Source organism: Echinops telfairi, unplaced genomic scaffold (assembly GCF_000313985.2).
Source record: "Echinops telfairi isolate 266 unplaced genomic scaffold, ASM31398v2 ScPeMD7_27;HRSCAF=92, whole genome shotgun sequence".
Classification (NCBI taxonomy): Eukaryota; Metazoa; Chordata; class Mammalia; order Afrosoricida; family Tenrecidae; genus Echinops; species Echinops telfairi.
The window spans coordinates 3,686,614-3,701,077 of NW_022103924.1; the positions used below are offsets into that span (position 1 = coordinate 3,686,614).

Below are 14,464 nucleotides of genomic sequence, written 5' to 3' on the forward strand. Positions count from 1 at the left end.
TGAACTGCTGACCTTGAATTCATTTGATTTTGCATGCTCTCGCCTATGGTTTTCCTGCTTCCTGCTTCATCTGCTCTTGTAACAACATGAATCAGGAGAAGCCTCCAGTTCTACACCTGAGCCATGGACTTGAACAGGACTGAAATTACCTGCTTCTCCAGCTGGGTGAGCCATTGATTGATATAAACTTCTGGTTTTGCTTCTCTAGAGAACCCAGCCTAGCACAGATGGTAAGTGGGTGGTGAAGCATTCACATCCCATCCTCTAGAAAGGAGACTTGGGTGCCACCAGCACAAACAAGACTGTGACTGTCAACCCCGATACCCTGCCCACATTCTCTGGGGTCATTTTCGTGCACACCAGTTCTTGGCAGGCTCTCTGGGACTCTGTCAGAGTGGCTTTAGAGTGACTTATCCATTTTGCCTACAAACACAGAGCTGTACTTCGGAAGCTAAGTCTCTCCAAACAATGACATTAAAAAGCAAAGATATAATTTGATGACTAAGGTGCACCTGACCCAAGCCAAGACATAGTTTTTCAGTTAACTCACATGCAGAATAAACCGAAACTTTAGACTTTCCATTTAAAACAAAGGCAGTATAAGTTAACAGAAATACAGCATATTCAATTTAAATTTTGTATGATAAAAATAGGTATGTGACTGGTTTCCATCAAGCTAATTAAAGAAAGGCCCCGTCGCGGTTCTCTGGTGAACGAAGGTCACTGGATATTCATTCCAATCTAAGTTGCTGTTGCTCTACCTGTGGGAACTCCTGAGGGCCTGCTGAGCCTTCCTAGCCTGTGGGTCCTCCTTCCCCCTTGAATCAGGAATCCTCCTCTCCTTCCACCTCAACTGCAGGCGATTTTTGCTCACAGTTATTTTATTTCAAAACCCCAAATCCAAGTTCACTGCCATCAATCAAGTCAATGCTGACTCATAGCTATAAATCCTGGGATCTGAGTCAAGGCACACTCATTTCTAGTCCACCTCTCCAGACAGAATCTCATGTGTGATCATACTAAGACAGAGAGGTTAGCACTGGGCTTCTGAAAGGGGTAAGGGTACATGTGGGTTTTGTTTACTAATCGCCATCGAATTGGCTCCAGATTATGACCCCAGGGACAACAGAAAAAGCACGTTGCCTGATCCTCTTCCAGCTTCACAGTCACTCTATGCTTCCATTGGTTGTTGCACCAACTGTGGATGTTGAATGCCTTCCTATCCAGGCATCTTCCACACCTGTATCATGTAATGTTTTATGTGATCCATAAGGTTTTCACTGGGAAGTAGATCACCTTTTTACCCACTTGTCCTAGTCTAGAAGTCCTGCAGAAAGCCTTCCAACATGGACTCACTGGTATTTGAAATGCTGACACCATAGTATGAGCAAGCAAGCTACCACAATCTGACCAAGTGACGGACAGGTGCAGAGATGTGCCTGCATTTCTAGACTTGAAGGGAGAATATGGTTGATGTCCTTTTTTCTAGTGGGGCAGGAGGCAAGGGAAAGGAGAATGGAGAAGGTTGGAACTAAACCCGGAAGACAATGAGAGAAGGGGCTTGGCGGGGAATAATGGAAGGGTTCCTGAGTGGCCATGAGGGATTCCAAGAAACTGCCAGAGACCCTGTCCCTCTCAGTCATCAGGCAGGGGAGCAGCAGAGGCCAACAGAATGTCCAGGCTGGACGGGGCTCTCCAGGGAGGCGAATCTCTCCGCGAGGTAGGCTTGCGTAGCTGAGAAGGGAAGTGCTCCCACACGTGTTTGGGAAAGACAGCTGCATTAGTCAAGGATTAGATGTGAAGTTTTTAAGAAAAATTTCAGAGGCAAAAAGTTCACCTATTATAAAGAGAGAGTTTCTGTGTAGATTTTTTAATGGGGAAAAAAAGTCTTCATATTTTAAATGGAAGTCTCGTGCTTCTGCATCAAGCCTGTGCACAAGGCATTTATTCCATTTGGACGAAGGACAGAGTTATAGACGCGGCCTTCCTTTCTCTCTTGCAGGGGGATGGCTTCGTTACTGATGGGCCAGGTATTCAGGATTTGAAAGGCAGGGTGTGATGTTCTCGTTGATCTAAAATCAGGTCAGCTGTGGAGGCAGCAAGTGAGAGGAAGAGCCCAGTCCAACGCTGCTTGTCAGCACCTCTTTAGCATGATGTATTTTAATGTTTTTCTCAGCATGAGCTTGACTTTAACAATGAATTCAGAAGAAAGGAGAAGAGACAATAAATCACAAACAATAAAAAGCAACAGAGATGTCTTCTGACCCCGATGCTGTAGCTCTTCAATCCCGAGGGTGCTGTCAGACTGTGCTAACGGAAAGCACTTAGAGAGATGCCGGAATTGAGCTGGACCCTCGAGACAAGAGACAGAGAAGCTTTTCAGAAGCCCCAGCATCTTCTTGGGCAAGAGTCACGAGTGCTGCTCTGGTCCAGAAGGAAGCCTTAAAGCAAATGTGGACAAGAGAGCATGGAGTGAGGGCCGGACAGGGGGCACCAGTAGCGAAGTCAAGCCTCATTGAAGGTTCTGCCCAGGGCTGGAGGAGAGCAGAAGATGGGAGAGGCATTGTGAAAATAAACAAATGACCAAAGGCTTAGAGTCAGGAATGTGAACCCTAACAATCTGAAGTGACAAGCAAAGCGCCATGTCAGGAGCCTACAGCCTCACCACAGGCTCCTCGGCCAGCAAAGTCAGGGAAGGACCAGCACACACCAGGAACGGTTGCAACCAAATGAAATTTAGAACAAAGCCAATCCAAGTGAGACTTGGTAAGGTCCACGATTCAACCCTGGAATGTATAGGACAGATAACTGGGAGACAGTTCTTATAAATCAATGAAATTGGTGAGGCCGAGCCAAACAAAACTGTATACTTTGTTTTCTCACTTTGTTCATACCCCAGTATCAATCAGTACAACACGGGGTGTCCTTTTTATTTTCACGTAGTTTTATTGGCACATATCATATGATATAATCACTCAGTCATATTAAGAAAATTTGTGCAATCACCACCACAATTAATTCCAGAACATTTTCTTCTCATACTCATTGTTGTTACCTCCCCACTCAATCCAGTTACTATCTCTATGGATAACAATAAGTTCTCTTTATTTCCAACATCTTTTTAAGTAAGCAGAGACAGGTTGTCATGTGCCAAAAGAAAAAGGTGTTTCATCCAAGGATACCTATTTTTTTAAAATAATCAAAATATTTTATTGTGGCAACACTAACTGTGGACAACCACTACTACCTGCTTCCACATATTTCCATCACTCTATTACTCAAGTACCTCCTTCTCATTTCTCTCTCATTCTTACCAGCTCTGCATAGCCACTAGTGAATTCTGGCCTCCATGCACATACATATTTTGAATATGTCATATAAATGGGATCATACAATATTTGTCCTTTTTTGACTAACTTATTTCATTCAGCATCATATTCCAAGATTGATTTTGTAGCATGTATCAGAACAGCTTTCCTCTATCTGCTTAGAGAACATTTCTTTGTATGGCAGTATCATATTTTCCTTATCATTTGTTGATACACACTTGGCTCGTTTTTTACCTTTTAGCTCTTGTGGCTAGTGCTGCAAATGAACACTGGTGTACAAGCATTGAGTTGTGTTTCTGCCTTCAGTTTTTTTGGGGTAGGCTTGTATACCTAAGAATTGCTGGGTCACAAAGCATTGCATTGGGTAAATCTTCTGCACAAGACCTTTTTAGGGGGTGGCAAAGCCGAGATGTTACTAAGTAGAGCCTGACCCCATCATCTGCATGTGAAGATTGGGCACTGACTAAGAAGGACCAAAAAAGAACTGATGAATTTGAATTATGGTGCTGGCAAGGAGTTCTGAATTACCATAAACTGCCAAAAGAACAACAACAACAACGAAATCTGTCTTGGAAAAAGTACGTCCAGAACTTCTGCTCCTTAGAGGCAAAAATGGCAAGATTTCTCGTACGTCGGACATGTTGTCAGGAGAGACCAACCTCTGTTGAAGGACACCAAGACTGGTAAAATAGAGGGGCAGTGCAAAAGAGGAAAGCCCTCGACAAGATGGATGGACACAGTGGCTACAACAATGGGCTCAAACATAAGAACAATTGTGAGGATGGTGCAGGACCAGGCAGTGCTTCATTACTTGACGGCAAACAACAAGACAGCTCTATAGTTAGCCTTTTGAGGTATTGACAGACTATTTTCCATAGTGGTGTACCATTTTATAATCCCATCAGCCACGGGTGAGGTTTCCAATTTCTGCATATCTTCACCAACTTGTTATCGTCCACATCCTTATGCCGACTTTTGTGTCTCTCAGGGGCTTAGGACACCAGTAGTTTATAGATATAGCAGTGTATATATGAAACTACAGGCTAAAACACACAGAACTAAATGCTATTTTGAGCTCCTTGAAGGCAGGGTTGCAGTGTTGGGAAAAGAGAATAGCTTTTAAACTCCTGCTTTACTCCTTGTCTACTGTATCCTGTTGTCCACTGTGTTGCGCCTTTCTGAGCAAAGAGGTGAAACCATGAAGAGCGCTGAGAAATGACTGGCCAGGAAGATGGAGGAGAAGTGAGAAATCAAGAAGAGAGAAGATTTTTAGGAAGAAGTGGTCAGCCCAGGGGGCAGGCTGCTTCAAAGATGATTATTGTTTTAAAGTTTCCACTGCTTCAGGCCACGTGCAGCCTTGTGTCAAGACACGAATCAAGTGTTCTTGATCCATCCCATCAAGGCTGTCCTGTAGCTCCGGTGGGGAGGAAAGGGAGGAAGGATAGTCTCTCTGGGCATGGTGCTATTTTAAGAAACATCGTTCCCAAGCCTTTTTTTGCCTGGGAAAACAAATAAACAAAATCTAGAGACAGATTTTTGTGATTCTTGTTCCTCTTTCTGCTGTCAATAATTTCTAGGTTCTCTGTGTTCAAGTAAGGGCAAATTCTAGGTTATGAGGGCAAACCCAATCAAGACTACATATAATTCTGTATAAGTTCAAAATAAGTGTATCTGATAACAATATTTTCCATATTGTTAGAAAAAAAGTCTTTCAAAAGTCAGTTTAGAGTTAGCCTAAATTTAGGCAAACACAATTTATGAATAATAAGACAAAGAAAAACAAATGCCAAAATAAACCTTCTTTCACAAGGGTCTAAAAATACTGTATTCTTTCTCCCTTCTCCAAAGACAAAGGAAAAATCTTGGCTGTCAGAAGCTGGATTGGTCGCAGCTCCCTGGAAGTCACATGTGTAGTGACTTCCCATACTACACAGTGACTTTCCCAGGCTCCTTTGTTGGTTCCTCGTCTTCCTCCCAGCCCTCTCCATCTGCTTTCCCCTCTGCTGGGTGATTTAAATAGGCTCAGAATTTCCTAATACTCATAGGTGCAATGTCCAACCTCTCCCTTGGTCAGTCTAACTGCCTTACAACTTGGAGATAGAATGCATCAACGAATGTTAATTACAGTGCACTCCACCCTGACTTCAAAAGACAATAATCATACAGAATCAAAGGCATCAAAATCTTACAGAATAGAGCTGGTCACTTAGTTGGGGAACTGAGCAGTGAAGGGTTTTACACAGTTATGTGGTTCACACACAAATATGTTTTATTGTCACCCATCTTGAAACAAATGTCATCTGGCTCTCTCCTTGCGCCCTACCATTGCTTTGTTTCATAAGCAAGGTTCTCTTATAAGTCTGCACTCACTGATTATCCTTCCTGACCTTCCCTTCGCTCTTCCATCCCCTTCGGTCCGGCTTCCTCTCCATCACTCCTGAGCAGATGCAAAAATGCTAAGGTCACCAACATCTTGGATGTGGTCCATGACAAAGGCAACTTTTCTCTCTTCATTTTATACCACCTCTCAGGCAGGAGCATCCACAGACTTGGTCACGTCAACTTTTCTAACTCTGTTTTGGGGGTTCCACGACCCCCAGTGTCCTGGTTTTCAAAGCATACATGGACTTTCCCAGGTCCCTGTACTGGTTTCAATGGGCTCATAATGTCATACTATGTATAGGCTGAATATTCCAACCTCTCCATTGGCTCCTGACTTGCAGATCCTACAGAGTTCTTAATATTGACTAGCTGAAAGTATTTTTCCAGTCCTTGCTGTCAGTTAGAAGCGTTGGTGGTGTAATGGGTTACACATTGGGCTAACCATGAGGTTGGCAGTTTGAAACTTCCAGCCAGTCTGAGGGGGCAAGATGAGGCTTTCTATTCCCACAAAGAGTAGTTACCATTTTAGAAGCATACAGGGGAAGTTCTACTTTGTCTCATAAGGTCACCATGCGTCAGAATTGACTCGATGCCATGAGTTTTTTTGGTTTTGCCTGTCAGTTTGTTGCACTCAGATGTCTTGCAAGTTGCTTAATGCTGGAAGCTATGTCACTGGCATCTCACATGCCAGTAGGGTCATCCATGGTAGATACAGCAGAACTTCCAGACTAAGACAGACTATGAAGAAAGGGCTGGTGGTCTACTTCTGAAAATGAGCCGGTTAAACCCTAGGGATTACAACAAAATATTATTTGATATAGTACTGGAAGGGGAGCCCCCCAGGTTGGAGGCAGTAGCTAACAACAATAAGCGTAAGCATGTCAATGGTCTTGAAAATGGTACAAGATGGGTAACTTTTCCTTCTGTTGTGTACCGCATTACCGTGAGTCAGAGCCAAACTCAACAGCAATGAACAACACTGGCCATCTCAAATTTAACTCCTGTAAAATGGAAGTCTTCTTCTTTTTTTTTTTCCCCCTTCCAGAGTCAGCTTGTCTAAGAGTCTTCAAAACACCAATAAACAGCACCATCACCTATCCTGGACACTCTCATTTCCTGCTTTTCTACAAAAACCAATTCTACTGCCAAAATGGTCTGCTGTTTGCTTCTGTTGTGGCCTATCCAGGCCCTTTTACATCATCTCCTGCAACATGCTACCTCTTCTTCTCGTTCCCGTCTGCTGCCTACACCTCATTTCCCACAGCAGCTGGAAAAGCACTGTAAGACGCAGGACAATTGCCAGCCTCCTGCTGAAGGCTCTGCGACTGCTCCCATCACACTTGCAGTACGGCTTGCCTGATGTGGTTCCTGCCTGCCTCTTACCATTCCTTCCTCTGCTAAACCCTTTCCGATCTCTGGATCTTGGTGCTCGTCCTGCTACCAGGCTCCTTCTCAGTCTCTTGCCTCCTCAGCAAGTCCCTCAGTCACCCCAAGAATCACTGTGAATTCCATACCACTCTCTCGCCCCACTAGAATTAGCTGTGCATGCAGTAGGGACCTCTGCTAAATAGAAAGCTCCTGAGAGCAGGGGCTTCGTCCTCTTCAGCCCCCTGTCCCTGTGCAAATGTCCTGCCTGGCACCATGTTGGAGCCCAGTAAACATTTGCTGAGGGATTAGAAGCATACACAGCAGGGCTGGGCTGAGAACACAGGGCTCCTGGCTCCAGGCCCACTGCTTCCCACTGCCCTAACCGCTGCTCTCCTGAACAATGGGTGAGTCAGACCAGCCGCCCAGCTAGCGTGCAAACTTGGGACCTTTCTGTGGGAAGAGCGGAGTCTCACACCCTCATCCTGCAGTGCTGCACACAGCCAGCAGCCCAAGGTCAGGCCAGGCTATGGTGGGTTTCCACCAGGTGTCTATCTGGAGGAGAGCTTCAGTCAGTGGTCACAAGGAGTGGATGCTAACTCAAAGCACAGGGCAACAACACTAGCCAAGGCAGGCTTCTGTTGGAAGGCAAACTGGCCTTCCAAAGTGGGGAGAGGAGAAGGACAACCCCCAGGTGGCTCTCCCTTCCCACCTGTCTAATTTCTGGCCAAGACATGTGATTCTAGCCCAGACAGAGCAGAAGGCCCAGTTTCTGTCATCATAAAGCCTCAGTTCTCCCAAGGCCTAGGCATGAGGTAGGGCATTACAGTAGCGAAGGATGAGGTAGTGGATGCTCAGTGACAAAATCCTCTCCTTCCATGCAGGAGGCGGCTCGAGTTCCAGCCAATGCACCTTAGACGCAGTCACCACCTGTATGCCAATGCTCACAGGCTTGCTGCTATGATGCTGAATGAGTTTCAGCTGAGTTTGCAGGCTAGGGTGGATTAGAAAGAAAGGCCTGGCAATCTACTTCCAAAAATCACTCGGTGAAACTTAGAGATGACAACAGTCTGATTGCATCACAGAGATGCAGCAGGACCAAGCAAAGTGTCACCTTGACGGGTATGGGGTCCCCATGAGGCACAGGCCAATTCTACGCTGGCAATTCAACAGAACAGTAAAGACAATGAGAAAAGCAAAAAGTGATGAATATGGCAAAGAAGTTATCCTAAAAATGCTGTAAGGCACAGCATGAAAGAAAACCAACAAACCAACAAACAAACCTACCATGCCGGGAGCAGACTCCTCCCACAGAGCAGGAGTGAGCAGGAGCTGCTCCCTATTGGGGTCCACCCGAAACCAAAAGCCCCCTTGACACCCATCTGTTCCTACTAAACACTTGGAGCGTTTTCCCAACGCATTTTCTCCCTGGGTCTAAAGAGTTCCATTCTGCCAGGCCTCCGAAGCATGTCTGCAGCCCCCAGGTAAAGAGACTAACAGAGTTTCAATTAGGTCCAAAAGATGGATGGTGTTGTGGTTCCTTTTTCCCCCTGAATGGTGACACCAAGCGGGAAGGAGTGTCAGAAAGTAAGTCCAAGCTCAGCCCCTGGAAGACTCAAACACAGCAATCACTGGGAGGATGAGTCACTCGGATCATCAGATGACCCAGATGCTGCTCGCAGGGAAGAAGAGGGCGGGAGCAGAAGGGGAAGGCGACCAGTGAAGGTGATGCTTTACCTGAGCACTTGCAACTCTTCTGCTGAGTTCTGCACCTCTTCTTGGAGGCGGCGCCAGCGCAAGCAGGCCCGCAGCTCTTGTTGCTCCTGGGCCTCCAGTGGGGCCAGCTGCTGGACCACAGACAAACACACAAACACATGCACAAAACTCGGTCACTGCAGCTTTCCTTGGGCTGGTCAAGAGCTCCCTGATGTGATGGCCTGCTTTGGTTCCAGGGAGGGGGTGACATCGTCAGCTCTCCACTCCCTGGAAAGTCAAGGGGACCAGGAGCCTCCGGGTCCCACCAATGAAGAACCAACAGAGCGCTGTGAGGCCCCCACCCTGCTCCCTCCGCCCACTGCCCCCCACCCCACAACTTGGCCTGGCCTGAGGGGCTGGCTTCCCGGGGGACTGTTTCCACTTTGAGTCCATCCAGCCCTCCCCTGCTTTGTCTTTCTGTGCAGGGTGGGGAAGGTCCCCTTCGTCTCCCTCCCATCCTTCCCAGTCCTCAGTTTTGTTAAGAACTGTTTACAGTGGGGCCTGCTAATGAAACCCAGATGATTCTGTTGCACGGAACCAGCAGGGGCTGAGTGCCAGTACTCATTTGGGGGAGGAGCAGGCCCCCTCTCCAACCCCCCCACCCCACCCCACCCCACCCCACCCCCGGCCTGGGGCTCAGGATCAGCAGCTATCACTGGGACAGGGAACTTGGCTGAGCAGCTGGAGGGTCCCCTCCAGAGGGAGGGGGTCAGAGAGCCCACTGGGAAGGAGGAGTATCTGAGTCCAGTCAGGCACTTCTCACAGACTCTGGAAAGGAAGAAGCAGAAAACCCACACTCACTGCCATCAAGTTGATGCTAACTCACAGTGAGCCTGTAGGTCAAGGCAGAACTGACTCTGCGAGTTTCCGAGAGTAACTCTTTATGGGAGTAGAAAGCTCTGCCTTTCGGAGTAGTTGGTGATTTCAAACTGCTGACCTTTCCAAAATGGTACCTAATAATTCTGTCCAGGAGCCCTGGTGCTGGACTGGGTTAATCACTGGGCTGCTAAGCTCTGCTGTTCAAACCTGGGGGCTCTTCCACGGGCCAAAGATGCAGCTGTCTCTGACACCCTGGGGGAAGTGCTACTTTGTTCGATGGGGTCCCTGAGAGCGGAGTCAGACCCGATAGAAGCGAGTAGAACTTCCACCAGCGTGTGTCCGAGACAGCCGCAATGTTTGTGAGTTTGTGCTTTGGGACTAATTCTTTTGAAGGAGCCCTGGTGGCGTGGTGGGTAAAGTGTACAGCTGCCACCAAAAGGTCTGTGTTTTGAACCCCCCAGCTGCTCTATAGGAGGAAGCTATAGTAGTCGGTTTTGGTACACATTTTCAGCCTTGGGAACCCTGCCAGGGAAGTTCTATTTTATCCTATAGGCTCATTAATTGTAGAATCATCTTGATAGCAGTGGTTTGGGTTGTGATCATGCATTCGGAGTCCTTCACTGGTGCAAATGTTAGCATACTGCTAACCCCAACACTGCTGGCTCAAATTCATCCAGAGGTGCCTCAGAAGAAAGGTCTGGTGTCCTACGGCCCGAAATCAACAAGTGAAAACCCTGTGGAGCCCAGCCAGGAGGTGGAGTCTACTCAAGGGAACTTGTTTTTCAATAGACATTTACTGAGGCAGGTCCAGGGGTCGGGGTTAAGGGCCGGGGCAGGGCAGAGGTCAGTGAGAGGCAGGTTGAGGAAGAAGCCCTGAGATGCAGCCAACATTGGAGGCACATGTCAGAGGCTTTCCTGAGGAGGAAGTGGGGGCTGCACTGTCCTCAGGGAGCATGGCGTCAGCAGGAGGGGCTGCACTCCTGGAAATGAATGTATTCCGGGCCGGAAAGACTGTGGGGAATGGGGTCAGGCTGGGAGCAGGTGCCACCGAGGAGGGAGGCAGCGGGGCTGAGAGGCCAGACATCAGCAGATGCTGTGTGCCCTGAGGCTGACTGTAGACTTCCTCCAGCTTAAAGACCTGAGCTGCATGCATTTCGTAGCCTTGGTCAGGGATTCCACCCTCTCCACCTTTATTTCACCCAGCTGCCTAATCATCAGTGCTGCAGGGTACAGACTCCTACCAGGGACCTAAGCGCCTTGTCACCCTCAGGCCATACCTGCAGAGCCAACACTGACAGGAGGGTCAATGAAGCAGCCAACTCTTTCCTGCCCACAGAGGGCCCGCTCTGGTTGGCAGGCTGGTGTGGGCCTTTGTCAGAGACAGCACCAGTTCAGCAATTCGAAATCACAAGCTGCTCCATGGGAGAAAGACTGGGCTTTCTTCTCCTGTTCAGTCACAGTCTTGGATGCCCAGAAGGGTCGCTAGGACTCAGCGCTGACTTGAAGGCAGTGAGTTGGTAATTGTCTGTTGAGCGTAATTTTCCTGAAGGGTGCAGAACCCTCTGCTCTCTAGGCTGTGAGCCCGGCAGGGAGCAGGGACACTTGGGCCTTGTCCATGCTGCCATCTCCCCAGAAAACACGACAGTGCCCATCAAGTAACTCAGCACCACCATTGGCAAATGCCAAACAGGCTCCAAGTCACGGGGACCCCATGTGTGTGAGAGAATTGTCCTCCATAGGGCTTTCCATCGCTAGCTACTTGCAAGTTGAGCACCAAGCCTCCTTCCAAAGTGCCCCTGGATGGCCTGGCATCTCCACCTCCAACCTTTCAGTTAGCAGCCTAGCCTGTTCACCACTCCCATTCCCCAGGGGCTCCCGTTGAAGGAACAAATGACCAGGCATAGAATTTGATGCTGGGTAAGAAATGCATGTGGTCATCTTGCACCTACCTGTTGTGCTTCAGCCCAAAAGACGTCTTCCAAGTAAGTGGCAAACCCTTCACTGAGCCACTCCTCAGTCCAGTCTCGGGCCCCGATGGCCAGACCAAACCAGGAGTGAGCAATCTCATGGCACAGCCGGGTCCCGCAGAGGTGGCTGCTTCCAGTCAAAGCACTCTGGGAGAGGAAGATGAGGTGTGGGCTGTGGATGAAGAGGACAAACACATGAAGTCCTGTTAGAGGCTGCCCTGATGGCTGCTGTCCATGCCCTGCAAGCCCATTATCCTCATGTGCATGCCAGAGCCTGACCCCTAGGCAAGTGGCAGTTTACGTTTCTGGCAGACGCTCAGGTGGCTGTTTGTGCCAAGCAGTTGTCCCCATCATCAAATGGCTGTTACCTGTAATAAGTAGCCTGGCTGAAATTTTACAGTTTTTGTTTTGTTTTGTTTTAAAGAGTACAAGGCCCGCAGAAAGCATTAATCTGATCCCTGGACTGAAAAGGGAGGGCAGGTGTGAGAAACATGAAGCCCAGGCTGCCGGGGGAATGGTCAAAGACCACCTGTCAGTCAAAAATCTGAGCAGCTTAAAGACAAATGGAGAAAGCATGCAGAAGGACTGGAAGCATCTGGAAGAATGGAGGCAAACATTTTCCACTTCACACTGGGGCTGGCCACTGAGTCACCAAACCAACAGGTGCCAGGGCTGGGTGAGGTTTCCAAGAAGCTACATAAGAGCTGAGTCTCCTGGGTCACAGGTATCCAGTGGTATTAACTCTGACCTGGACGTGATTACACACTCACACACATAACAAGATGATGCTGAGAGAGAAGACCTAGAGCGAACCCACCCAGGTGCACACACAGCCCCGGGGCTGGCACTGGCCGGGAAGATTTAACTAATCTCATTTTCAATACCTCCTCTGAAAACCCCAAACACCATGATTAGAATTGCAGAGGTGAAATGTGAGGAAGGAAGATTGAAGAAAGAAGAGGTGAACAGAATACCTCCGATGTTCCCCTTTAGCTTCCATTGTTTGCCTAGGACTTGTTTACAGGTTTCCTCATGAAGAATGCGCTCTTAAAACAACCAACCCCAAAGCCTCTCTTCCCTTCAATTGAATAGAAACAGCTGTAACGCCTTCCAAATCAAGAAACCGATACACTGGCTCCTTCCAGCAAAGCCACGTGTTTGTCCTCGTGTTGTATCCACACCAGCCAATGCTGCTTGCAGAGTGTCTTGCACCCCAAGCCCACCTGCGTTATTTCCCCTGCACAGCACTGCGCGCTCAGTTTGAAGCATTCCACTGAAGGGCGAACAGGACAGCTTCTACAGCGCTGCCCCACACATGAAAAACTCTCCCTGAGGGCCGAGAGTGGCTGCCTGAAATCCCTGCCTCAGGGGAGTCCCTTGGGGGGTGCGGTCAACAAACTTGGTTGCCACGGTTGGAGGTTTAAGTTCACCCAGAGGCGCCTTGGGAAAAACTGGCCCAAATCCTCCCTTGAAGACCCCTAGGGCACAGGCGGGGCTGCCCTGAATTGACTTGATGGCAAACAGTTCGGTGTTTTTAGGGGGAGGGCATTTAGGACTGAAGGGTTCAATGTAACAACTGTCAATGGGGTTGTTTGTGTGTTGTTGACTCAATTCCAACTCGCAGACACCCTACAGCACTGAGTAGAACTGCCCCCAGATGATTCCAAAGGCTGGAATCTTTACCGAAGCAGGCCACCGCCTCAGCTTTCTCCTGTGAAGTGGCTTGTGGGTTCAAAGTACCAACCTTGTGGTTAGCTGCCTAGTGCTTTACCCATTGCACTATCAAGGCTCCTTCTGCCAACAGTTCGGAGCATTGACCCAAGAATGAAAAGAATAAACAAAACCATTAAACCAGACCAAATGACAAAATGGTCAGGAAGGAGACAGATGCCTAAACGCTAATAGACTGCTGGTCCTGAGAAAGGCACTCCTGTTGAGAAGACAAGTGGTGCAGCCTGGCAAGAGAGCAAACGACCTCTTGCTCTGGCATGGGCAGCACTACAAAGAAAAGCCACAGAAATACACCCGGTAAATAACATTCCAGACATACTCCTGGCAGCCATGCACCCTTTTGGCTAAAACAAAACAGAAGTAACTTCAGGCTTTATAAACAGACTTAAAGACAGAGTTGCGTTGGAAGGATCCCCCAGTGAGCCAGCCAGCCAGCCAGATGGTGCACCAGCAGTCACACACTGTCTCACTGACCGAGCAAGGCTGGACACACTGATGCGGATGGCGCAGCGGACCACTGAAGAGAAAGCCCCCAACAATGGTCAAGGGTGGCCTGCCGAGGCCCATCTATGCAAATGAAGTCTGCTGGGCATGAGAGCAGCTGTGTGAGGGTGGCATTTCATCTCTTTGCCCTTTCCTGTCTCTCGCTTGAGTAGTCTTTGTTGTCTCTAGCATATGCCCCTCACCACCTGGCAGTAGCTTGGAGACACCACCACCAGCCTTGGTGCACCAGGGTGGGCCTTAGCCTTGCTGGAGACAAACCAAACTTCCACTTCCTCTCCCCAAACCTTTCTTCCCAGGGGACGGATCCATGGATTCCCACTGTCCTGGTCTGGAAGGAAGGACATCCAATGATATAAAAACGGCCCTGTTATTACTGACAAGCTTTCTCTCTGAGGCACAATTTTTAAGCTGAGAACCAGACCCTACGCCCGTCTGCAGCCCGTTTTGCCCCTCGAAGGCGGGAAGGGAACTATCAGGGCGCTCTAGGTGCCGGGTTAGAATCCCCTTTGAAAAAAACAACTTTTTTTTCTTTTCTTTTTTTAAAAAAATCATTTTATTAGGGGCTCATACAACTCTTATCACAATCCATACACACATCAATTGTGTAAAGCG

The 14,464-nt window shown here is 48.3% G+C and overlaps 1 protein-coding gene across 1 annotated transcript in view; it reads right to left on the reverse strand.

Moving 5' to 3' along the window:
- AOPEP (aminopeptidase O (putative)) overlaps positions 1 to 14,464 on the reverse strand; it is a 537,030-nt gene that overhangs the window by 242,778 nt on the left and 279,788 nt on the right. Inside the window, exons 6-7 of the mRNA XM_045289429.1 lie at positions 11,600 to 11,789; positions 8,814 to 8,920 (exon numbers count right to left, since the gene is read on the reverse strand). Coding sequence (XP_045145364.1) covers positions 8,814 to 8,920; positions 11,600 to 11,789 — 297 coding nt within the window. The remainder of the gene's footprint in view (positions 1 to 8,813; positions 8,921 to 11,599; positions 11,790 to 14,464) is intronic.